The sequence below is a fragment of the Pteropus medius genome, unplaced genomic scaffold (assembly GCF_902729225.1).
Source record: "Pteropus medius unplaced genomic scaffold, Ma_sr-lr_union100, whole genome shotgun sequence".
Lineage (NCBI taxonomy): Eukaryota > Metazoa > Chordata > Mammalia > Chiroptera > Pteropodidae > Pteropus > Pteropus medius.
This window is the reverse complement of record NW_024356249.1, coordinates 15607889-15633931: the sequence shown is the minus strand read 5'-3', so window position 1 is coordinate 15633931 and position 26043 is coordinate 15607889. Positions and strand designations below refer to the sequence as shown.

Below are 26043 nucleotides of genomic sequence, written 5' to 3'. Positions count from 1 at the left end.
ATTGCTTTGATTCTTGTCTTATCTTGGAATTTACTAGAGTCGTGGCTGATCAGTTAGAACCAACAAGGCTCACTAGCTGTTGGAGACTTCCAACTGAGGCAGAAACAGCACTAGGCCAGTTAATGATTCAAACACAAAGACAAGGCCAAGGGTTTAAGTGGCAGGAGCAGACACTCAGACTGGCTCTCACTTACACTACGCCTTCTGTGTTCTGTATTATGTTTTCTCTATTATCATGGGTTCATATCTGGGGTCTTGAGTATTCAGAACGTGTAAACATTGAACCCTTAAAGCTTTTTCATATTCTATTGCCAGTCATTTGTTTTGTTATCTTAAAGTCAGATCAGAAAACATGCTTCTGCATTATTACAGTAAATTTGTTCTAAACTAACTTAAGAGGGTAATTAGAGCAAATAAGATATAGATTTCAGTTCAAGATTAAGAAGAAACTTCTGACAAAGAGCTAGACTGTTTCTCTTGAGGTCAGGGCCTCTCATTCTCAGTATAGCACTTTGCACATTCTAGATATTAAATTAATACCTTTCTATTTTAAAGGTGTATCCATAATACTTAGGATCGCATTATGAATGAATCACTCTTCCTCTGAGTTAGAAGTTTGTAGTAAGTAACTTTGGAGGTGCCATATCAAGAAAAGATTTTAGGATGTGAGGGCAATCTGGCTGAGACATCTGTTACCCCATTGATCGCCAGGGTTGATTCGGCTGATCTGGCTCCCTAGGCGGGTGTCCCCTTCCTCCCTCACCAGGCCATGTGTGTCCCTCCCGACGCTCTGTGCTCTGTGGAAGAGGACAACCTTCCCCGATAGAAGAGAGGACCATTCTTTGGTCAAGGATATACAAGTGGCTGCGCTCCCCTGCTAGAACCTCCAAACGAGCTCTCAAGAAAAGATTTTACAATCTGATTATTAAAATATAGATTGTCAGCATATCAGTTTTTTTAAATGACTTTTTTTTTAACTTAAGATGTCAGATAAATCCTTTTACCACCTCATGGCTTCTGACATGCAATTTCTTCTTCTTAGAATTCTGACCCCTCCCCCCAATTTTTTTCATCCTTCACTTCAGCTGTCGTCTCCTCTGAAAGCCACTGGTAACTAACCTACTTCAAATAACCCACACCCACTTATCAGTGATTGAGTTTGGTTTCCCACGGGGCAAGCCATCAGCACACGTAACAGTACATCTTTCTCATTGACTGATATGTTAAAATTACATGCAGGGCTTCAACAGAAAGGACTAGCTAGGACCTTGGCAGCTGTGGTCTGGACTCTCTTTCTAATGCCGTCCAGATGAATATTAGGACACGATCACTAACATACATACCACATAGACCCCAAACAATGATTTTTAGGCAAAAGTTTAACTAAATCCAGACTTTTAGGAATATTTCAACATTTGCATATGTACATGATCATATATAATGAATAATACATATGATTAATAAATTAAACACAACTTTGCCCGAAATATTTGAATTTAGGTGACTTTGTGACATATCCATGGTGACATGTATTGTTCTGTAACAAAACATGTTCTTCAGGTTTTTTTAGTTATGTGTCTTGGAAATATCTTCACGTTAGTCCATTTAGATCTGTCTTTATACATGTTTTTATGCATTTCATGAGGGTTTCTCTAGGGTAGACTCTAAGAAGTCTGACTTTAGGGCTATGGAGTTTGAATTTTTAATTTGAATATAATCTGTGTTCCAAACTAATTCACACTCCCATCAGCAGTATATAATGGTAATTATTTCTCACTGTTCTTCCTAACATTTAATATACACATTTTTTAATCTGATACATGCATATGACATTTTCTAGCCTTAAAAAGAGTCCAGTCTCCACCGAAACTAAAGGTATAGACAGATGTCACACACACATACGTACACACACACTAACATCTCATTCATAGATGTTTCTTCATACTAAAAACTCCTCACAGTATTATAAGCTTTGTGTTATTTTTAATTGCTTTATTATAACAAAAATTTTAATATAGATTACTTTCTTAATCTTTAATTAATATCCTAAACTCTAGTTTCAGTCATGAATTAAAAACGAAAATGTTTACTGAATCAAGATTTCAAGAAGTCTGTACACCACCCCATACCTTTTGTCCATTAACATTCTGGACCTTTTTGTATGAGATCTGGGCATCTGAGTTGGGGATTAGGATATTTGAGAGTAGGAGGGAAAGTTACTAGAAATTGCTCATTAGAGACAGAGTTACAGAGCAAAGAAGAGGTCAAACCAATTATTTCCCTCCATTACTGAGAATTTATCAGATAAAGAGAGAGAGAACTTTAACGTTTTATGCTTTTAATAAATATTTATTGTTGCCTGCTGTATGGTAGGGATTGGGTAGACGTGTAAAATAATTATTTGTTCTCATGGAGTATTCAGTCTAGTGGAAAAGACAACAAATGACAAACATTATCGAATCGTAGTGTATCAAAGAAATAAACAGTGCTGACATAGGCAAAAGCGGGGGTGCATAATTGTGCTAGAATTCCAAAAAGGCCTTTCTGACACTTTAAATGCAGAAAGATACTCTCTATGCAAAATTAGGGAAAAGCATTTCTGACAGAGATGAGAGCATTCTTACCTGCCCTAAAGTGTGATAGGCTGAGAGAAGCTGATGAGAAGGGCAGCAGTGGAACCAGGTGAGGTAGGATAGAAGGACGCAGCACAGGTACAGGTGCCTTGAAGTACAGCTCAATTCAGCTTACCGTGTTCAGTCCTGCCTAAGCCTGGAGCAGACCAGAAATGAGAGTCTTAGAAAACTAAGCTAAGAGAAAATAATTATGGTTTGACCTGCTGGACATGTCAGACTGTGGAAGGCGTTACTTAGTACAAAACATGCGTCTGCAGTGAGATGTTAGCTACTTTTATAAATATATGAACAAGTTTTGGATAAAATACATGTATTCAATTACATTTCTGGCATATCGTGGGTCCTTAATAAATGTTTGTTGAAAGAAAATTCATCTGTTAAATTAATGTTCTTCCAAAATATTTCCCTTTCCCTTCTCACATTAACTCTCTTTTTCATAATATTAGAGGATAATATTGTCCTCTATTATAGTATGTTATATATTTAATGTGTCAACACACACATATATTTTTAAAGTAAAATTTCCATCCATTTCTTTAAAAATTGGCAGAGCAATAGATGAATGTTAATGCCAAAGTAAAGATTAAATTGTCATTAGAAGTTCTATTAATCCCCTAATACAAGTAGCTCCTTGTAGCACAACAATTAATAAGCCAATACCTCCACAAAGGGTAAATAAGAATGGCGCCTTTAAACCATGAAGGTTATTCAACGCAGAAAGTCTTATTTTTTAGATTTTATTACTGCGGGTCGGGTTAATTACTATGACAGCTAATTTCTATCGTTTTAATGCAGGATTGTGGTTTGCTGATTCACCCTGAAGAAACCTGTGGGTTACAGCCTATTTCCTCTGACTACATTGAAGCCATTTTACAGCCCAAACTAAAGATTTGTCCATCTGGCGACACAGAAGGTGACTATCACATTGGATATCACTTCTCTCAAAAAAAAAAATCCTTTAATAGAGATAAGTATATGCCTATTTAAACTATCTTTGTACCCCAAAAAAAGTCTAGGTAATACGTTATTTTTTCATTAGTATGAAATGTAGCACATAGAATTAGTGTAAATGCATTGTTTTAATATGTAAATTACTGTTTGATCAAATGCTCTTCTCTTCACTCTCTGCTCTTTCCCTAGTTTAATCCATATTCTTCCATAGACCTTAGCTCAAAAGTCACTTGTGTCAGAGAGTCTTTCTTGAGCCTCTGATTTGTTTTATTTTATATTCCCAAAACACCCTAAGCTTTTCTTCCATAGTAGTTTTCACAATTATTTAAATGATTACATAAGTAATTAATTGTTTATCAGTGTTCCCAGGCTGTCAGCTGCACAAGGGCTGGGAGTCTGATTTGTTCACACGGTATCAGGCAACTTAGCACTATAATTTCTAGAGTAGGAACAAAATAAATGTTGATTGACCTTGTGAATCAAAGAACTGCAAAGCATACACATTCAGTTCTAAATCATTTCCTTTAATTAAAAAAAAATCATTGAAAATGATCACTAATGTCTCCTATATATTGAGAATAATAGAGGCAGGAAAATTGCGATGTCAAATTCAACTTACAGTTTTCAATCCTGACTAGCCTCGAGCAGACCTGGAATGAGAGACTTTGGTGCCACTGTCCACATTTCCAGTCTCTGTCCTTCCCCAGCACGCCTCTTTCAGTGGAGACCAGTGGGGTCAAGCTAAAGCTGGAACTCAAAATGCCTCCAAGGTGATGAGAGGAGCAGGGAGCATCTTCTCTGAGATTCCTGGTTACCACTCCAACCTCCTGACCCCAGGTCTCCCTTCATCTAAAAAGTCTGAAAAAACACTTAGGAGCTTTTCTACCCTTGCCATGAACTTCACACCAGAGCCTGAATGGAAAATGAGTTTTACAAATGGGCAGGACGAATTGCAATTTGGCATGCACAGTTAACAAACGTGGGCATATCCCTGTTCTTGAACATGTGTTGTAAATAATAAATTACAGTCAGTGCATAAAAAGAGATTTACCCATTATGGTATGTCAGGTGGTGTGACTTATAATTGTCTCAGCTAAATGAGATATATACTCTTGCATATAAAGGAGACACCGATGTGTCTAGTTAAGTATTTTTATCAGACTATTTATGAGAATCATAAAACGATGTAATTTGATTTCTACTAAACCAAGTCAAAAGTTCAACAACAACAAAAAGATACATCACTGAGATTCTTCAGAAATGGCAGCCTCTTGTCCATTAAATCTGCAGTAACTTATGCCAGGTCCTGATATGAAGCTCTTTCTGTGCCTGGTACTTACAGGAGAGGCCACCATAGAACAGGAGCCTTCTGGTATTAGAGAAGTCTCCAAAATTGACTCTACAATCAAGCCCATCATCCTTAGTCTGACTCTTTCTATCTCTTCCTCTCTCCCCGCCTCTCGGCCTCACCTTATGCCCCATACACTGCTGCAGGGTTCCAGGCTCTTATCCATGCCATTCCCTGCCTCTACGAGTCTTCTCCCCATCAGCTTAGTTTCCTGATCCTGTGTCTTCCTCTCCAGAAAGCCTTTCTTTACTATCCCACCCCCCAGATTAGCTTCTCTTCTGTGCTCTCAGAATACCTTGGACACATGTCTGAAATAGCACTTACCTTATTAACATGTTTAATTTACGTTTCAAACTCTTTCTTTAATCAGTAGTCTTCAAAGTGGAATGATGCATCTGAGCAAGGGAAGGGAGTGGCACGTCACAATTCACAGGGATGAAGCCAATAAAGATTAATATATGAGTACATTTATTTTTATCTAATCATTCTTATTTTTGCTTTGTATTGGACATAATATATACATATAGGAGTATATGTACCTATATTACAGTGCACGTGTGTTATTAAGCCAAAGGTGCATTAGCAATAAGTTTTTAATGATGACTGACCTAGATTATATATTTCTGCACAGCAGAGATTGTCCCTTATTCATCTTCCAATGTCTAATATTTGATTTAAAAATGGTTGCTGAACTCAAATCAAGATCCATGCCCTCCTCCCTTCCACCACAGAATGCATGCAGCCAGGGCACAAGCAACTAGGGATAATCGCTCTACAGTGAAGTCCTAAAGACTCAAAGATTCAAAGCAAATGAGCGAGATTGGAGATAGCAATTTGCTAGAATGGATTTTTTTGCTATCGGAGATGATTTCCTTCCTTGATGGTAGGAAGTGGTCATGGGAGACAACACAGGAAGGAAGTTTATCTGGGCTCTCCAGTTTTAGCTGATATAGCCACAGATGGATCCCAAAATCTGCATATCGTAGTTATTTGGCAGAATTGGATTCAGTTTTTTCAGCTTGCCAATATAATGATGGTCAAAAATGTCTTTTCATTAACACTAGCTAATATAATTTTGAGTGACCTTTTTTTTAATTCTTAATTTAAATTCTAACCATTAGAAAATAATTTATAATACGCAACCTTGAGAATAAAATCTGTTACTTAACAAGAAAAAGATAATTCTTCTAATTTGGAGAAAGAATAGATTTATGCAATGATTATTGAATGAGAATTACTTTTAAGGAAATAGTTCCAGATTTCATTTAATGATATGTGAACAAAAGTTTTTATCGTAGCTAATTTTAGCAAGGAAGTGTGACAACTTACACTGAAATACTTTTAATACTGGAAATGTAGTTTTCTTCTTAAACAAAAACTTCTTTATATTATAGCTTTATAGAGTCAGGAATTAGTGCTATCATCTATATAATTTCACATCTCACCATGGCCCTAAATCACAAAGTTGAATTTTTTTCTCCATTATATCACTCAATCCGATTCACTTAAATGGGTGAAATCTAACTTGCGTTAAATACAAAGCTATAAGTATAAATCAAATAACTTCTCCCAAAAGGAACTTTTATTCTTGAGAATGTTATTCCTTAAAACATATGTCATACTTTATTTCAGAAATCACAGCTTTCATTCATTCAATGTTTAAATATATAACATAGAATTTATGTTCATCTTTTTGACAATTTTAGTTAAGAGCTGGTATCATTTAAAATGTCAAGGAACTGCAGGCCTGCAGATGTTATACAGATGTCTATTTAAGCAGTATTATTAATTTAATTTTAAAAAGGCATTGTTAACCAATACAAAAATGCAAAGAGTTATGACTATATAAATATGTAGTAGTATGAACCATTGGGACCAAATTTTGAGAGATCCAATCAGGCATCCTTTTTATGTGTGTGTGATATTATATCCACAAGCTAATTGCACCCATATTTGGATCTTTGTGCTTGTATTTTGCCACTTATTCTTCTGCCTTAGAACAAGTGGCCAAAGCAGGCCTCAGTTTGTACAAAACTAGCTGTCAGCAAGGTGAGGGAGTGGTGATATCTGAAGAAGATGCATGTGCTCTTAGATACTTAAGGATCTGATGAAAACTGAGCCCTTCAAAATATTACTAAATCTGATCTCATTAGCAGAAACACACTTTTGTCCCCAATATCCCGTTATTGTATTAGAAAGAAAATTAACAATCTTTTTTTCTTAAACATAGTCTCTGTCAACACATAAACCCACTGAGTAAATTCAGCTATTTAAAATAAAGATAAATTCATTAAAGCAACCTGTTTATGGGTTTTCCTATAAGCACAACCAAGTGATTTATTTGGCCATGTTTCATTTTCAAGTGATAATTTTGTGCTAATCTAGCCCAACATGATAAACGGAGACTACTGTATTATTAGTAATACAGCAAATTGGAGACTGCTATGCCTCAGTTCTGGTCCAGCACTGTTGTGAACACACGATCCCACTTCTGTCATTTAACTCTGTGGACCTCATCTGTAAAAGAGAAGGACAGAGAGGAGGAGGATGTCCAAGGCCCATTCCAACCCCATCCAGGAGAAGTCTATATGTCCAGGGAATGCAGATCTCTATGAAGGAAAGCCTTTTCTGCAAGGAGGTTTTTTTCTGAGGAATCCATCAACAAATATTAAACTTTAGACAATGTCTAAATCACAGAGTATTAGAAGAGGATGAGCAAAGATGTGAGGGGTTGAGTATTGATTACAAATCCTGTATGCAGGACCAAATTAGAATTAGAAAGCAAGCTATATTTTGAATGAAAAACATAGAAAAATTATCAAAGATAACTGGATGGTGAAACAAGCACATCCCTAAATTCTCTACGTTGTTATCTTTTAGTAGTCCTGCTATTGCTGTACTCCGTATATGGAACTTTGGAACAGCTTTCACGGGCAGACCTTTTTTCTCTCCAATACATACACTCTATTCTGTAGGACAGTCACTTCTTCAGTCTCACTCTTGTCAGGTCTACCTTGTCATTGTCTCTAAAGTACCACCCATTCCGTCTCTCTAATTCTTGTCCATCCGTAAAACCTGATCTTATATGTTCCATAGACCCTTCCAGACAACTCTGGCTCTCATGGTGCTTTCTGCATTCTAAACTGCCATGGCTACTTAAAGTGGGAGTGGGGGAGTAAAATACAGTCATTGAGTCCCAAGGATCAGGCACTATGGCAGGTGCTATACACATTTTTCTTATATAGAAAAGATTAAGTAATCTGTACAAATTAAACAGTGGTCCACAACCTTCACTGCACATGGAATTACATGAAAAGCATTAAAAAAATACTGATACCCGAGTCCCATACCCGGTGGTTCTAATTTAATCAGTCTAGGAAAAAACCTGGGCACGGGGATTTTAACAAGCTTTCCAGGTGACCCTAATGTGCAGTGTTAACATCCATAGAGCTAGCTGGAGGCAGAGCCCAGCTGTCTCCGAAGCTCCAGGTTCTTCCAATACCACATAGATATTTTTACTCAATTATGCATTACTTATATTACTCTATAATTATTTTACATGTATAAATTATAATTTATTTGATTATAATCAATAAAAAATTTGTTTATAAATTTTTGAGGTTTAACATTATAATTAGGAGGCTTAAATAAGTTCATATATTAAAATGCTGAGAATATCCTTCGCATCTGGCAGGTTATAAAAATGTTAGCTATTTTTTTTAAATTCTGAAATTTTAACAGCAGTAGCACCTAATATCTAACAAGGCAGATACTTCAACAATGTATTAAATTAAAAACCTTCTAGATATTTTCCTTTATCTCCTCCAGTTTCTCTCTCTTAATATACCCATGCTTATTTCTCTTTCTGTGATCAAGTAGTAAGCCATAAACTAGATAGGCTTTCAAATTTTTTTATTTGTAACTATTTCCACACACACACTTGCATGCACACTTCTGTCACCCCCGAGGTCTAGAATGTAAACTGCACCATATTTATGCCCTAAAAGTAGAAATTCTTCCCACTAAACTTAACATCACACCAGATACTTTTGTTAGCAGAACCACAAATCAAAGCCAGAATGAGTAAAGTTATTCACATTTTTTCTTTTTTGCTCAAAAAAGTAGCTGGGAATATTTAACTGTTCAATGTTTTAAAGTGAAACATCTTGTGGTAACATGTAAGACCTTCAGGACAGAGACAAGAGTATGCTCCACAGGAGAGAGAAATGACCACTCTGTATTTAAGGTGCTAGTTCACACTCCATTTCTGAAAATATAAACAAGAAAAAGTCAAAAATCATTTCTTGATTTGTTTTCTAATAGATTATTTATCTACTCACAATAAAAGCTAAAATCTTTTGAATGCATATAACTTTATCAATAAAATAGAAAAGATCTTAAATGAACCAAAAATATTCATTTATCTTATAAACATTTACTAAAGTTTGTGACCTACTTAGTGCCTGAGTCTGCTAGTAACAAAGGTGAGTATGATATTTAACTGTGCTCAATACATTAAATACATTATCCCATTAAATCCTCACAGAACAGTACTTACTTCATCTGACAGCTGAAGAAGTAAGGGAACAAGCTAGAAAGAGTTGAAGAGATTCACATAATAAAGGCCATCAATCAAATTTAAAAAACTAGTCTTCACAATAATAAATTATCAGAATATTAAAGCAATCTTCTTGTATCTTGATTCTCTTGAGAGCAGGGAATATATATATTACTGGACTGCTAACCTCAGCATGAGTTAAGCTAATGACTCTTGTGGCCAACTGCCTCAATATTAGTGACTCCCATCCACTTTGGTCCTGTTCAGTGCCTAATGTACTATTTAAAAATAAGTAGAAAGTGAATAGTATCCAATCACTTAATTTTTAATAAGCGTGTGGTTTCATGGAGCGGAACTGATACCTGATTTCAGCTTGCACTGTGTTATTTCAGAACATTACTACACGTTGCAATTCAGTTTGGTTGGCAGGAGCTCACACATTGCTCCACTGGATTTGTATGATGAGAGTAGTCTTCTTCTCACTGTAACTTCTGTGATGGCGTGCCATAGTTGAACTCTAAAGTTACTTGCAAACTGTAATTTCACTAGTAGAAACTGAACTAAAGGAAGTTTTGCTGTCTATTCCAGGCCAATGGATTGTACCTTGCCTTAGTTGTTCAGACAACAGGACCTGCGACTGGAGAGAAATAACTTGGCAGCCCCATAACTGCCAATATGGTGTCCTAACTAAGCCTCAACTGCAGCAGTGCCTGGGAGGAAGGAAGGTAGGTTCTGGATCCAGTGGGGAAAGCCCTTAATTTATGCCACCTGCAGAACCAAAGGCTCTACCACTGTATTTGCTAGACCAACTCCTGCTCTCTCACTCTGCAGAGGATAACTAACTGAATGCAATCTGGCTTTATGAATTCTGTAAATGTTATCATAGAAGAGCCTTAACAATTCTTGCTCAAAAATGCTCAGTTATTTCCAAAGAAGTCTACTTGACAGATGGAGGATATTAAAGTCATGTCCCGTGCTGTTCCAATTCCATGCTGGTCTTCTCAGCACAAATTAGTAAGAGCTCGCCACGTCCACTGACAGTTGGCAGTTCAGAGCAGCTGGCCTTGCCAACTGCAGCTCTAGCAAGACACTTGCAGTTAAAACAGACATCTGTAGCTTGCACGAGCAACAAAACGTTTCTGCATATAAGACTCACTTCTGCTGGAGCTGACCGAGTGCATGGCATTGTCTTCACACACTAACCTTCCTCATCTCTTTCACATTCCCGAGCAGATCTCGCATGGACCTCAGTAGGCTGCTTTTCCGTAGTGTGGCTTCTAAGCTGATTTCTCGGACATGCAGTGTCTTCTTGCTAGGCGTGCTCTGACTAGGTAGATTCCAGCAGAGCTCTTGGACGTGCGAACTGGGCACATAGACTGAGATGCTTGGTTACCATCAAGTAAGTAAGCCTTATCCAGATTTCAAAGCAGTTTTTATTAGATGGGCGTTTCCTTACAAACTGTTTGTAAACTCACACATGGGTACAACTAAGTTCAAAAACTGATTTTTTAAAAAAGCTCTATCCATGCATAAAGAACAGGCCAGTTTTTCAGATTAAGTTTATGTTCAGATTTTTCTACTAACAAATAATTTCAAAAGAATGACAGGGAATGAGGTGTGGGTCAGAAGAATGTCTTCCCCATGATGATTCCAACATAAATGCCCCAATTTTCATGACCAAGAGTATCTCTAAAGACAAAGTTGCAGTATTAGTTACTTTAAACAAGGGGGGGACAAGTTACTTTAAACAAGGGGGGGACAAAAAATTTATATTAATATTCAATTAATATTAACTGAGCATTGATTCTATGCAAGGAACTGTGCTGCTAACTTTCTCCCACCTTAAGTCCAATCAGACTTAGCTTCACGAGGGCAGGGAATGGGTTTGAATCACTGCCATAATCTCACCGTTAGCATAATTTTTGATAGATAGTAATCACCTAATAAGTATTTGTTGAGTAAACAGATAAGTTAAAATCTTGTTCATTCCAGGTCATAGTTCTGTTAGGTAGATATTATTATATCTGTTTTCCGCTTAAGAAAATTAAAGCTCAGAGGGGTTGAGTAATTTATTTGTGATCGCACATGTACGTGCGTGGTTAATACTCAGGCATTTTAACCACCAACTTGGATGATCCGACCTTTATATCTGAGAAATGCAGGACTGGAAGCAATGAATGTAGTCGTTGCCATAACCGTCAGACTGCAATAAACTCTTTCAGAATATCGTTCCGACCTCAGAATTTAGAGGGTTCCGGAAAATTCCAAGATGTCACAATCTATTAACCTGAAAGGCAGTAGATGTTAATTTAAGTTCATCACTAAATTCTGTGGCTTTGGGCATGACATATATTTTTCCTCAGACTCATTTTCTTTATGTCAAATAATAAGACATCTATGTGATCTAATCCTATGCTGTAGATTAATCAATTTTGTAGAAAGCTAAAAAAAAAATCCTTCTTTCTTGCCTATCTTAAAATACCATAGATTGGGTGGCTTAAAGAGATACTTATTTCTGAAAGTTCAGAAGGCTGAGAAGTCTAAGACCTGGGTGCCAGTAGGGCACCTCTGTGACCTCATCTAAACCTAATAACCTCCCCAAAACGCCACCTCCTAATACCATCATATGGAAGTTAGAGTCTCATCATATGAGTTTAGGAGGGACAAAAACTTTGGGTCCTAATATTATCTCTGCTAATTTCAAGGCTGATTATTAACAACACTAATAAATAATAGTAAGGAAAAGGGAAGATCAATTTGTCCCTACTTGTTTGAGAGACAGGATGTTGCAAAGTCTGAAAATATAGGCCTGTGTGTAGATTAGGTGATCCCGGCAGAGACCAGCCAGCTGGCTGCTTAGCAGAAAGGACTTAACTTAGCGATTCTCCTAGTCCAGAGGTGTCTTTCAAGCTTTTGTGCTCAGAAACTCAAATTTGTTAGCACACTAGCAATGGTCCTACAGCCGTTTTGTTTATTTACCAGGATGCTACTTAATTCTATACACAACAGGGAAGCCCTGTATTTTTAGCAGAAGAGTGACACAACAGAATTAGAAAATACATCCTACAGCAGTGTCTAGGAGACTGTCTAGGAGAAGGAGGAAATGGGTGCTCGGCAGGCAGAGGCTGTTTAACGGAAAAATTCAGTCATGCAATATTAAGAAGGCAAAAAAGTGTAGAATATGTACAGAAGAACCCCATCGATGGAAAAACTAATGCAAGCAGGCTTACATACACAGAAAATTTCTGGAAATAACAAAGAGTTAAGAGTGATCACATAAGTCGAAAGAACTGGAAGAGGGGTGGAGTGGTGACAGGACCGGCTACAAATTTTTCGAGGCCCAGTGCAAAACGAAAATGTAGGACCCTGTGTTCAAAAATTATTAAGAATTTCAAGAAATCGACAGCAATAAAACAAGCACAGGACCCTTGTGAAGGCCCAGGTCAGATGCTATCTGTATTATTTTCTTTTTTTTTTACAATGTGTTAGCATTTTTTTTAATTCAAATATCTATATCTTAAAAGGTCGTATAAATCAGAATTAGGGCAGAAGCAGTGGAAATGCAAAGGATAAAGCGCCTGAGAAAGATCATTTATATTCAGAATCGCAGGACTTGGAATGTCCAGGCAGGTGCCTATGCTCATACACCACCCAGCACGGAGATAGTTTTGTAAACATTCACAATTATAACTATGAAATAGTACTTATTTTATGGATAGGGGTAGGTTGGCCAAAGTTTTTCCCGGTGCCACTATTTCTCACTTTCTTTGAAAATAATATAAATATACAAAGTGATCCCAAAACTTATCTTTTTTACTAAAACAATTAAGTTCTCATGCTATCAGGAATTTTCTATAAGCACCATTCTATTCCAAAGACAAATAAATGTTAAAGCATAACAATTACAAAAATAGAAAAAGAAATAACATAAATATTTTGGTTTTTAAACACTTTATATAACTGTGGAGGGACATCTCTTTCAACCATGTCAAACATTCAAGAAAAGAAACATATAATTTGAGGGACATTATGCAGAAATTCATTTCACCTATGCAGAAGGACAGCAAGGTCGTGGGGTAGTAAGAGCCTCAGACTGGTAATCAGGAAGCCTGTGCTGCAGTTCTGATCCCATCAGATAAAGTGATATTTTTTATTCATCGAACCCATCAGAGTAACTCTACTGCTCCCATGTCGGAAAGCTGGCAATATCCATTACTCCCAACATGTTACCACAGAGGAGAGTCCAGCTGATCACTTAACAGACTTAAGCTCCGAAAACTTTTTATAACTTTTGTGATGTCTCATTGTTTATTTATTCATCCCGAACACGATCCTCTAAGGTGTTAGATTTCTCTCAGAAGAAAACAAAAGAGAGAAGTGATCATTACAATACAGTGTGACAATTGCAAAGGTAGGGAGAAGCACAGGGGCTGGCACCTGACCCGGATGCACAGGTTCTGGAAAAGTTACTAAGAAGAAGTGTCGGGACAGAGGGTGTTGGTAGTTACAGGCAACCTACCAATCACACTACTTAAAATAGTTTAATTAAACTAGAAATACATAGGGATCTTCACTTTTTTCCCAAAAGAATCTACAGTGAGAATCCTATCACTCAAGCCTAGTGCTTTCTTGATTCCCCTCTTACTGGAGGAAACAGACGATGGACAGGAACCAAGCAGGTGAGGAGTGGACCAGAGATGATTGCAAGTTTCTCATTTTCCTGTGGGCTCTAATTTATGCATCTTAGATTCTGGAAAAGTGAGGATATACTTAAACAAGAAAACTTTAAAGGTATAGTAGCCTTACTAACCTGAAGACTTTTGATTAATATGTAAAACTCAGATTTTCACAGTGAGAATCCAAAAGTTTCATCGTTGCCAGGAATAAGTAGTACCAATACGTTATGCTAAAAACAAAACAAAACAAAACCCCAGAAGTTTATTTCAGTCCTAATCAAGGCAAGCTTCAGCTTTGGGGGATGCATTAAATCGAGTTATCTTTCTGCAAAAATCAGATTAAAAGGCAACAGAATTTGACTGGGCCGGTGAGAATTACTGGAAACGTAAGCCTTCAAATAGCATTCTGCTTTTTTTAGATTTTCCAAGAAGCCATTTCTCTCCATTGAATCTCCTTATGGTATTATTATGAGCTTTTGCATCTTTTTACTACTGTTTTACATTGATGAATGCAAAACTATACTTGGACATGGATGCCCACCTATGAGAAGAAAAAGACACACGATAGTTGATATTTTAAAAGCGGTTCACGTTTCCAGTAACCTCGACCAGGAATCCCGCTGTGCTTAGTGGCTCGTGAGCTGAACTGTGTGCTTCAGTCATTTGTCTTCACTTCAAAAGAGTGAGCCGGAGTCTGATCTGTGGAGGAGACTGAAGCAAAGTTTCTCCTCAAAGCATTTGTATTCATTTCTATAGCATACTTGTTTATGTATACAGGGCAAGTAAATGTGGGACTCCTTTTAAAAAATTATCCAGATGTAAGTTATTTCATTTAGAGGTTTTTGCATGTATATATAGGTTTCGTGACGTGTAATCGTGTTGAAACAAAGCAAAAGCGATTGAAAAATATAAGCTCTGTTTTCATTTATACATTCACACATTTTTCTAAATAGATACCCACCTCTTAGTAAACCATGAATGGAACATTTGTAAAAAATTTATCAGAGCATAACTTTAAAATCACAGCACAAAATATATAGAAATAGTTTAGAAATATGATGATCACATTTACCACTGCAAAAACTTGGGAGCCTGACCAAACCGAATTAAAGAAGCCCTTATTTTGTCAGTTGAAAACATAGTTCAGAATTTCAACCAGTAATAAAATATCTGAGAGAAGAGTGCAATTAGGAAAGAGGAATATAAAAAGGCAATATTTACTGAAAGTTCTTAAACTCAGCTGTTAAAACAGGAAATGTACTTACATTTTTAAGTAATGTTTGCAAGTTAAGTAGTGTCTTGGACTTAAAGGTGTTTAAATTTTTGAAGTGTGGCTAATTTATAATAATATGTTCTGACTAATACGTGAATTCCATTATGGTTACACAATTCATTGTCGCTTGTCAGTTTCAATGGAAAGAGGAGGGTGAAAGGGAAGGAACGCACCTCACTCCCACCGGGAGAGGATGACCGTTCACGATGCCCACAATCCAGACAGAATAACAGTATAAATAAGTAATCATGTTCCAATAGCTAAAAGGTCTGTGTCTAGGTGATATTATCTAGTTGTTTGCTTTCTCTTTTTTTGCCAAATTTCATGTGTTTGAGAGTGATTTGCCTCAGTATCAATTTGCATTTCTTCTTGACCCCAGAGAGCAAACTAGTTGGTCAGCCAATTTAATCAAAATGCATCATTGGGAAACATTTGTTGTAATCATGTTACATTTCACAGAGAGGTGCTTTGTTGAGCTAGATTTTCATTAATCATCTGGCTAATTTCAGCCTTGTATTAGAGCTGAATCACCCCTTGCCTCATTTAGAAATAGATATTTTTCTTATGAGGGCAGTGGTGTTCATTCATGGGCTTAGCAGAATCATTGTGGAGCTCTCCAGACATGTGGACTATGCTTGGCTCTGCATTAGACATGATGAGTAAAATTCCTCTTCACTTCACTTTCATTTCCTTTATTTAGTGATGTGCGAGCTCTCCAATAAACAGGCACTGCCTAGATTAATGGACAAGTAGCTCCTCTTGCATCCTATATAAAGTCCCCTCTTAGAAGGTTCCAGTGAAATCCAGTTAGTGGAGCCGAGTCCTATTGGGAACTACGTGCACTTTATTGTATCTGAAGAAATATCCCCACATTGAAGAGGAAGATGATAAATTAATTTTAAAATGAGGTTTTACCCTGTCTATTGATTCTACGTGTACTCAATTCTTTCCCAGCCTCAACAAGAATCTCCAGAAGAATCTGAGAAGCTAAACAACTCCAATTTATTTTTATATTGACTCAACCCAGATAGCCACCAATGCTTCTCTTCATTTCTTTATAACTTGACTTGCTAACTCTATCCTTGTTAGTTTTAGTGATTCTGGAGAAATGAGGTAATGAAGTAAAACATTTGGATGTTTAAGTATATCATTGTTAGCTCCCTCCATTCATGATAAAATAAAATGGAATAAAAAAACATTTCACTGATGAATGTAAGACTATTCTTGGACATGCATGTCCACTTGTGGGATTTTTAAAAGGAGTTCATTTAAAAGGGCTTTATTGCATATTTAAATAAAAAATTCCCAAGCCCTGGTTATATTTTCACTAATAAATAATATTTCTTGCTATTATATGTTTCGGGGTACCTATTTTTCTACAACTAGAAGTCCTATTGTGCAGCATATGGATTATATATTAACTTTTCGTATACTTTACACTTTTACTAATTCACAGGTGGAAAACCTGGTTTTAGTGTTTAGTTTTTCCTCAGAAAACCTTAGCATGTAGGAGAATGTGGTAAAGTCTAGATAAGGATTTATCAAATTTACTTCCTCTTCTTCATGGCATGTAGGTTGACTATATTTCTCAGTCTCCTTCAAAATTAGTTGTGTGGCCATGTGACCAAGTTCTGACCAATGGAGTGTGAGCAGCGGTGATGTGCCCAGCTCCCAGGCTGTGCCCAGATAAAACCTGGCAGCTTCTTACTCCTTCTCCCAGTTGGATATTAATGAGTAGGAAGTTCTTGGAAACTTTAACTGAGGAAGACATAGTCTAATCATCCTGGGACCCTGAATGAACTCCCTGGTCCCCATCCCTACACGTACACCTGCCTGGAACCACCTGGACTGCTTTCCTGAGGGAGAAATAAACCTAAGTTGTGTTTAAGCCATTGTACATTTAGGGGCTGTATTTTTTACAGCGCTCCATCTGCTCCATCTAATACAGTGACTATAATGTTGAAAAATTAAAAACGAAAATAAATATTATTAAGCAATTTTATGATTTTTTAAATAAGACTATTTTAAAATAAGCTTTAAGCTTTGCTAAAGCCTAAGAACATGATGTGGTTATAGATCCTTTGGTCCATGATGGTGTGAAAAAAAGTGCGAAAAATACCAGCCCTTAGATACTTTTTGATGACGTGTTACGTGGCAAGTCTCAGGGATGGAACAGGTGCAAAACTTTCCTAAACACAGCTTTGTCGCCTGCTGATGAGCTGAGATCCAGGCTCTTGTGACATGTCCAGACACAGATGTTTCTGCTCCTCTCCAGAGCCCACCTTGATGGAGGCAGGCTCCCCTCACTGCACTGCAGGACCAGAAAAGAGACGCTGCACAGAAAAATGCAATTCAATCTTCGGAATAAAGTTGTTCCTGGAATCCTGAATAGGATTAACCTTATTCCTGTGATGGTTTTATTGAACCTATGCTTAATCTCAATTCTCTTAAGCCATTATTCTATGTAAATAGAAATAAAGTTGATTTAAGCTGATTAGTACTAAATTTTGATATGAATTTTTAGTGTTTTTAAACAAAATGGATTTATTGCTATTGATGCTGTTACGCTGGTGCTGCTTTTAAAACTTGTTATAAAAAGCCAATATATATTCATTTTAGAAAGTACAAATGAGCAAAAAGAATAAACCGTAATCTGCTTAACATCATAGCAATCTTAGGGAAGTCAGATATGTTACGTAGCAGCTCAAATTTCCAAAAGTGAGTGTTCCATCAAGCAAGGCAGACGCTGTATCACCTTTTAGTCTCACGAGCCACACAGCGTCACTTCTATCATACTCTAATCATTAAAGCAGTCCCAGGCCACTTGAACTCAAGGGGAGGGAACATAAAACTCACCCTTTCAAAGGCACAAGTGTCACATAATCTGGGGACTACTAGAAGGCCTTTTGTGCTTTTAAACCACCCAGCTTTATTAGTAACCTAGTTGCAAGTCACAGATGACTCAAGTAGGATGCGCTCAAGTAGAATTAGGACATTTGCTTTCTGATATAACCAGAAATACAGAGGTAGAGATGTTCCAGGTTAGTTTGGTTGCTCAACCATTTTTCAGAGCCTCTGTGCTTCCTGTCTTTCCATTCTACTATCCTCATCATATCAGCAATATATCGTCCCATAGTCACACGTTGTTGCAGCAGTTCTGGTATCACAAGGAATTGGGATATCACATCCAATGAAGAAGATGGACATTTACTTGGGTTGATCAGTTTTTCTTAGGAAGGCGTATCTTTCCTTCAAGTCCCCAGGAGTCTTCTCCTCAGGTTCTCATTGGCCCGGACTGGACCACGTGATTCTTCCTTTGGCAAAACCTATGGGAAAACATATGTTTGTCATTTGCATCTTCTATGGTGAAAAGAGCTCTGACAGAAAGAAAAAGAAATTTGAAATAATTTTTGGTAAGATAGTCCTTTTCCAACTTTTCCATGCCATGGTCCATAGATAAAGTATGATAATATTTACATGGCACATTGGATAAGCTAGATTGGCTTTCGGGGAATCTTTATGGGGTTTGCTTAAAAATTATTTTCCTTACATTATACAATTATAAAGAAAAAATAAAATGGGAAGGTGTCAAAAATTGTAACACCTTTCAAATAAAACCTTTCAAATGTTTATTTAAAAATGAAAATAAACTGTCATATCACCACTTCGAATATCCACAATTAACTTTCTGGGACCTTTTCTACACATCCACATATTCTTCGATAATTGTTCAATTCAGTCATTCATTTACATTTATTTCAATCCAATCATTATTTATATTCTGATTATAATCAGCTTTTTATAAAAGCTACTTTGAAATCTTCCTCATCACAATATGTCCATATTATAATATCACTGTTAAAAGATTAAAAGAATTCAAGTGTATGATTACACTTTAATAAAACCAAGCTAATAAATATTGATACTGCCTTCAATTTATTTCTCTTTTGAAATATATTTTAATAGACATCCTCAAATATTTTGTAGAAGTAGAATTTCTTAAAAACTGCCAATATACACACAACGGCAAAGCTTCCATTTATCTATTTAATAAATAAGAACCAACTTGTATGCCAGGCCCTATTCTGGTCACTTGTTTAAAAAAAAGAAGGGAAAGATAAAAACTTATCTCGTGATGCTTACACAGTAGTGTATGAGAGGGTCCATTTTCCTCTCATACACTACTGTTGGGGCTTTAAAAATCTTTGCTACTTTGATGGGGGGGGGAATAGTTATATTGCTAACAGATTATTTTTGTAATTACTTACTGGTTATTTGTATTTAATGTTCACGTTTTTTCTTTGATTGCATATGCTAACCAACACCTATGTATGCTAATGTAAGGCAATAATTTTCACAAGAGAAAAGTGTTATTTAAAAATTGTATGGCTAATTATAAATATTTGTTATGGTAATTTAGACCTTTTAAAGTAGAAGTTGACCTACAAATTTCCTTTAAAAAAATTCACCAAATTGAATAATCTGAAAGATATAAAAAATATAAAAGATTCAAAGATTGAATATGAATAATGTGACTGAAAATAATCAAATTCCTGATATTATTTTTTAATTGTGTGTTTGCATTTAAAAGAGCTGGCATTCTGAATTTAGATATCATTTAGTTAGGAATACCAATCAACCTTTTACAAAAACTGTGTCACCTATAGAACAAACAATCTTAAAATCACAACTGCATTTTCATTTTGGTTATAATTACCATTTTTACCTTTCATGAACCAAACACCACAGGGATAAGATAATTCTCTAGAAAATAGTCTTCCCAGAGCTGTGTCTACTGGACTTAAAAAATGCTATATGTTTTTGCAGTTTAGAAGAACTCGATTTGCAAATGATGGCAGTGACACTTCCTTCTCCCTCCCATCCATGTAGCTCTTATTAGTCATTAATCAGCAATGGAGATTTGAAAGACTGTTCTGAGTGTTGGTTTGCTCAGGGTGGTGATGTCTCTTCCAGTTCGCCATCAAACCCAAAGTTTCAGTTTCACCAGCAACCCTACAAGTCCAGCTGGGGAGTCTCTTGCAAGGGTTGGTAGAGTAAGAAAGAGATTGCTGTGATTCGTACATTTCCTGTCTTCTCTGACATGTTTCCTAAATGAGCTAATGAATTTAAAGTGCCTAGCAATGTACTTCGAGGCACACTGGAAGCACTCAAAAACACTGTTTGCCTTTCCTATGCCTTAATGCTAGCTCATATTCACTGTGGCTTACTGTGTGCCAGGAATACAATAAGCATTTAAAATTTTATCAAAGTCCTGTAAGGTGGTGCTATTATTTTTCTCATGTTACATATAAGGGAATGGACCCTTGGAGAGGTCACATAATTTGTCTAAGATGATCTAGTTAATTATAGTACCTAGAACTCTGAAACACAACTCTCTTGCCTCTGACATGCTTTAGTGGGCTGCATCTTTGTATAACCCACAGAGAAGACTGGACATTTAGAAATGTTTTTTTCTCTCAGTAACATGCAACTACTTTGATTTTTAAAAAAACTTCTGTATCTCTCTCTGTAGCCCACAATACAGACACCCAGTGATCTTACTGGCTGCCTGGAGATAACTTAGGCGAGATTGCCTCTTGATATTGAAATGAAAAGAATCTGTAACAAAAACCTCTAGGGGCAATTTAGTTTAAAAGCTGGACTTCAAAAGTCCTTTATGGGTATAAAGAGCTGAATTGTATTCCCACCCAACCAAAATCATATGTTGAGTCCTAACTCTTGGTACTTCAGAATGTGGCTATATTTGGAAAGAGGGCCTTTAAAGAGGTAATTAAGGTAAAATAAGGTCATGTGGGTGGGCCCCAATCCAATATGACTGGTGTCCATATAAGAAGAGGACTAAGACATAGACTCACACAAGAGGAAAGACCATGTGAAGACATGGGAAGAAGGCCATTTACACAACAAGAAGAAAAGCCCTCAGAAAAAAACAACCATACAAATACCTTGATCTTGGACTTCTAGCTTCCAGAATCATGAGAACATAAATTTCTGTTGTTTAAGCCACCCAATCTGCAGTACATTGTTACAGCAGCCGTAGCAAACTAATACAGTTGGAGTTAGATAATTACTGGTATCTGAAATTAACAGCTTTCCTGATTATTCAAAGTTCCCTTTTAAAAAACAGAAATCTTGGCCAGAAAAACAAACAGAAGTATTTATAGGTCAAATGCTATAACTACTTGAATTTTCAAGTAATTTCACAAGTTATTTTTTTATACTGGAATTTTATTGCCCCAAATGGAACTTCACTTAGAGGATCAGTGATTGGGACCTTGGCACCTTACATATTCGCTTTAGCTTGATGATGCTTATGGTTGCAATATTTGATCTGAAGGCAAATTGGAGATGCTTTGTGGATTTCTTCAAACAGCTACTTGAATACACTTACCATGGAAAGAATAAACTTTTGCAGGTTCTCACTAAATTTGTTGTAGCCAGCCAAATACAGTAGTGCCTGAGAAATTATGGCAATAACTCCCATTAAAATCAGAAGAAAGTATGTGCATGACTAACAGAAACAGAAATCTCAGCAAAGAGAGAAAAACTGAAGAACAAACCTTACCCAAAGATATTAAAAGGGATTGTTTCTAACAGAAGTCCCTTTGACTTTCAATTCAATAAATATTTTTGAAGCGCATGCATGGTATTATGGTAGGAAATAGAATTTAGAAATTCACCCTGACTCTGACCTCAAATATTTCTTACTATGATATGAGAGAAAAAGATACAGACACAAATAGCCATTTCATGTAGTCTTTGATAAAATCTGTAATGGAAATAAAAAAATGTAATGAAATCAGAGGACAGAGGTCATTCTGGCTGGGGCATTGGACAAGACCCTCTGGGAGAGACGTTTGTCAGGTCTGGAGGTTGTGCAGCATTTACACAGGTGGGGTTGCAGAAGGAGGAGCTTTCTAGGCAGGGGGATTAGCACAAGGAAAAACAGATGTTGTTGAGTGCAAATCATGTTCAGTGAAAAAGTAGGAATCTGACCTGCTTACATGAGAGGAAGTATTGAGAGGATGGGGCCACTGACCTTGCACTTGAAGTTAAAGGACCTGAGTTTGAGTCTTGTGTTCCCCATTTACTAAATTTATGACTTCAATCTCCTGAGCCTCAAATTGGTCATCTGTGAAACAGAAATAATGATTCAGACCTCAAAATTATGAAGATTAAAAGTGAAATCTGCATGAAATCTCTACCTAGCCAAGCCTAATACAAAATAAAAATTCAGCAAATGTTAGTTGAAACTAAGGAGTTTAGACTTGAATCTATAGAAAACAAGAGCCAATAAGATTTTAAAGCATAAAAGTAAGATGACCAGAGTTAGACATTTGGAAATGTATGCCAGTGATACTGTGTGTAGAATGAATTAGAGGGCAGACATTATGCAAGAAGGGAGACCTGTTAGGAGAGTATTAACAACAGCATAGCTTTGAAGCAATGGGAATCTGATGCAGGGCTGTGCTGGTGGAACAGGAAGGAGGTGATGGATGTGAGAGTTAGGGCACATGGCACCAGGATATGCAGCCTGGGACATAGATTGCTGTTCAGAGATTCGGATCCTGGTCCTGAGGCTCTTTTCTTAAGTAGTGGCATGACCTCTGTTGAGCTACGTAACCTCTGTGTGTGGATTCCAAGTGTTCTCATCTATAAAATAAATAGAGATTGGAAAATCTCTATTCTTACAACATTAAAATACTTCATGTCTACTTGAATCAATAAAACTTATTAAGTTAATTAGATGAGAAAGTAAAAAAGCAAAAGAGAGAGAAATTGAAGATAACACAAAGCAAAAAGCTTAAACATAAGTTAGCGTGTCAGTAGATAATGTCATTTCTAGGAATATGGAAGAGAGGAAAATAAATAGGTTTGAAGGAGAATATGATGAATGTCATTTCTAACAGTTTGGAGGGCTGTTCTTCAAACAATTAAACTTTTGGCTTTATGAATATTCAACAAATTACTTATTTTATATTGTCTCATACCATGTAAACATCAAATTTGAAAGCAAATATTTTTTTCTTTAAATTTATAGATTCTTTTCATTGGTGACTCGACCAACAGAGGGATAATGTACTATCTGATTGAAAGACTGAACGAAACCTTGCAGGAATGGCAGAAGGTGCATGGCACTAAATTCTATCACAATGTCAATGGTGGGAAGACGTTGATCAGTTATTCCTACTATCCCCAGTTCTGGATAAGCCCTTCATTGAGACCAACATTTGAAAAAGCACTTGAACATCTATTGCAAAGGTACAATGAAACTATTATGAACTGCACAATGCCACAAAGTACTGATGTTTTACTGGCGGTCATAATTTCTCACTGTATATCAAATGCGCTGAAAAGCTTAAATCTCAAGTAATATGGCTGAAAATGAGTTGGAAATGACAAGGAGGTCCTGTGATCAGAATGCCAGATATGGTTCAGTGAAATGTGAGGCAACGCTGTTAAAATGTTTACCATCTGTTTCACGGCAACATGTGTTGTTTTCTTTCTGGGTTTCAGATCACGTCCCCTGGAGAACACGGGCCAGACTGTGTTGGTCGTTGGAGGCGTTCAGTGGCTTAATTCCAATCACCTGCATATTATTCACAAGGTTTTGAAGAGGTACATTTCTGCAACAATAATTGTCATTAGAATTCTACGTAAAAAAAAAAAATTACCCTTGATGTGACTGAATTTTGTCGTGATTTTATTTAAAGAGCAACTTGTTGTTTAGAAGTAAGTACTTAAGGTCTAGTTTTAAATATTTCAAAATACTTTTGTATCATTACAAGACCTGTCTTCAGTATCCAAATTTACATTTACTACAGATTAAAACATGCCCACTGACATAAAACTCTATCCACACAAAAAGCTAATATACATCAAATCTACAAAAGAAGAATTTAGTTTGATCTGCCAATTATCACATTCTAAAGGAATTCTACTGTATTTGTTTATGTAAACAAAACATAGAAAAAACACAAATATCTAGAAATGTAATCAAAGTTCATGACTTTAGAATTTTGATTACCTCACAGAGAAAATTTACTCAATATCCTTGTGATCATCAAAACTTTGGGAATCGGATTTCATCTGCCAGTGGATGGAGTACACTTCTTAACACAGGTAAGCCCATTTCCTTCAAGCTGTGTGAACTTTATGCTTCCTCTAAGGATCTAGGCTGGTGTCTGAAAAAAGAACTAAAAGGCATCATGTAATATTCAGCAACCTTCATAAAAACCAAAGGAGATAATATACTTATGGATTATGATTTCAAATCAGTTATAATTATTCCTGGAGATAAGGCTACCATAACCCAAAGTAAATAATGCTTTAAGTTTTTTAAAAGAAGAAAGGGGATGTCAAACTATGAAAAAATAAAGAACTGAGGGTAGATGAGAGAGATTATGCTTTAAGAATCCCTTTACTCACTGTCGTTTCATATAGCTTTAAAGGCTCATGCTGAAACCACAAATGAAATCGTCAGTATCAATGAGTACTTTGGGATAGAGTAGCTTTTTGAAGATGATTTTTAACTGATTACTTTTTAAAAAATCGCCTTTGAAGTGGTATCATTAGTTTTTTCTCTGGTTGGATATTCATAAAGGAAAGGAGTTAGAGGTCAGTTCTTACAGAAGATAGTAAATTAATCTCTACACTGAATAGAAGTCTCAGAAAAGAGCAGAAAGACAACATCTGTAGGTAAGGGAACCAGCTGCTCTTGTTCAAGCCAGGAGAGTTCACGGCAGCTGGGTTTGTGTGTAATTGCTAGAGGGAGCTCGGGGAGCACTGGGGACTTGGGGAGACAGGAAGCTGTCCATTTAATGTGGAAGCCGAGTGAGATTTATTTTTGTGTCAATGTCGAGTGCGCCTAGCTTTCCCCAGCACAGACTATACAACCCCCCTCTCTTTTCTTGAAACTTTTCCTGCATGGATGCCAGATCTGTGATGCAAAAGCAGGAGAACCGGTAGAAAGTGGCCCAAGTAAAACTTCCAAATTCAGCATCTTGGAATGAGAGGAGGTTAAGGAGTGGAGGTATTTAGCATCTGAGGTAGCTGAAAGGGTTGAGACTGCTGGGGGTCAGGAGACCAGTCCTTTGATAATTTTTGCCGTGGGTCATGATTGAGATCTCCTTTAATGTTATCTGAAGGCTACAGGTCAAGAGTACAATTCCTTCTTGCAGACTCTGGTAGCTCCACTTTGCTTCCTTGACTGCAGCTCCTCACAGGAACTGGAATTCCTGTGGCCCCTTGCATTTAGCATACTAAGTCAGAATCAGTTCATCTCACTGGACAGCAATCATTTCTTTAGCACTTACCATGTACCAGATGTGTTAAACATTATGCTTGCCCCCCTGGGATTTGATGGTGCTCATCAGACCTATCAAACTGAGTAAAGACAAAAGGAGGGAAGAAGGTGGGGAGAAGCTGTAGAACAAAAGAGAAAGGGATAATAACAAGTAAAGGCAGAAAAATCTGAGCTCCTCATTGTATGCTCACATGGCCATTCAGGACTTGGCCTCTGACTTCCTCTGCAGACTTAGTCCTTGCTACCAGTGCATATGCACACATATAAATACACACAC

General features: G+C 36.7%; 1 protein-coding gene across 3 annotated transcripts in view; it reads left to right on the top strand.

Annotated features, from left to right (window-relative positions):
- The window catches only part of CPED1 (cadherin like and PC-esterase domain containing 1), a 255487-nt gene that overhangs the window by 210235 nt on the left and 19209 nt on the right, over positions 1–26043 (top strand). For all 3 annotated transcript variants that reach the window (XM_039860843.1, XM_039860839.1, XM_039860840.1), the window contains 5 exons: positions 3429–3546; positions 10079–10215; positions 23502–23722; positions 23978–24079; positions 24496–24583. In XM_039860843.1, coding sequence (XP_039716777.1) covers positions 3429–3546; positions 10079–10215; positions 23502–23722; positions 23978–24079; positions 24496–24583 — 666 coding nt within the window. The remainder of the gene's footprint in view (positions 1–3428; positions 3547–10078; positions 10216–23501; positions 23723–23977; positions 24080–24495; positions 24584–26043) is intronic.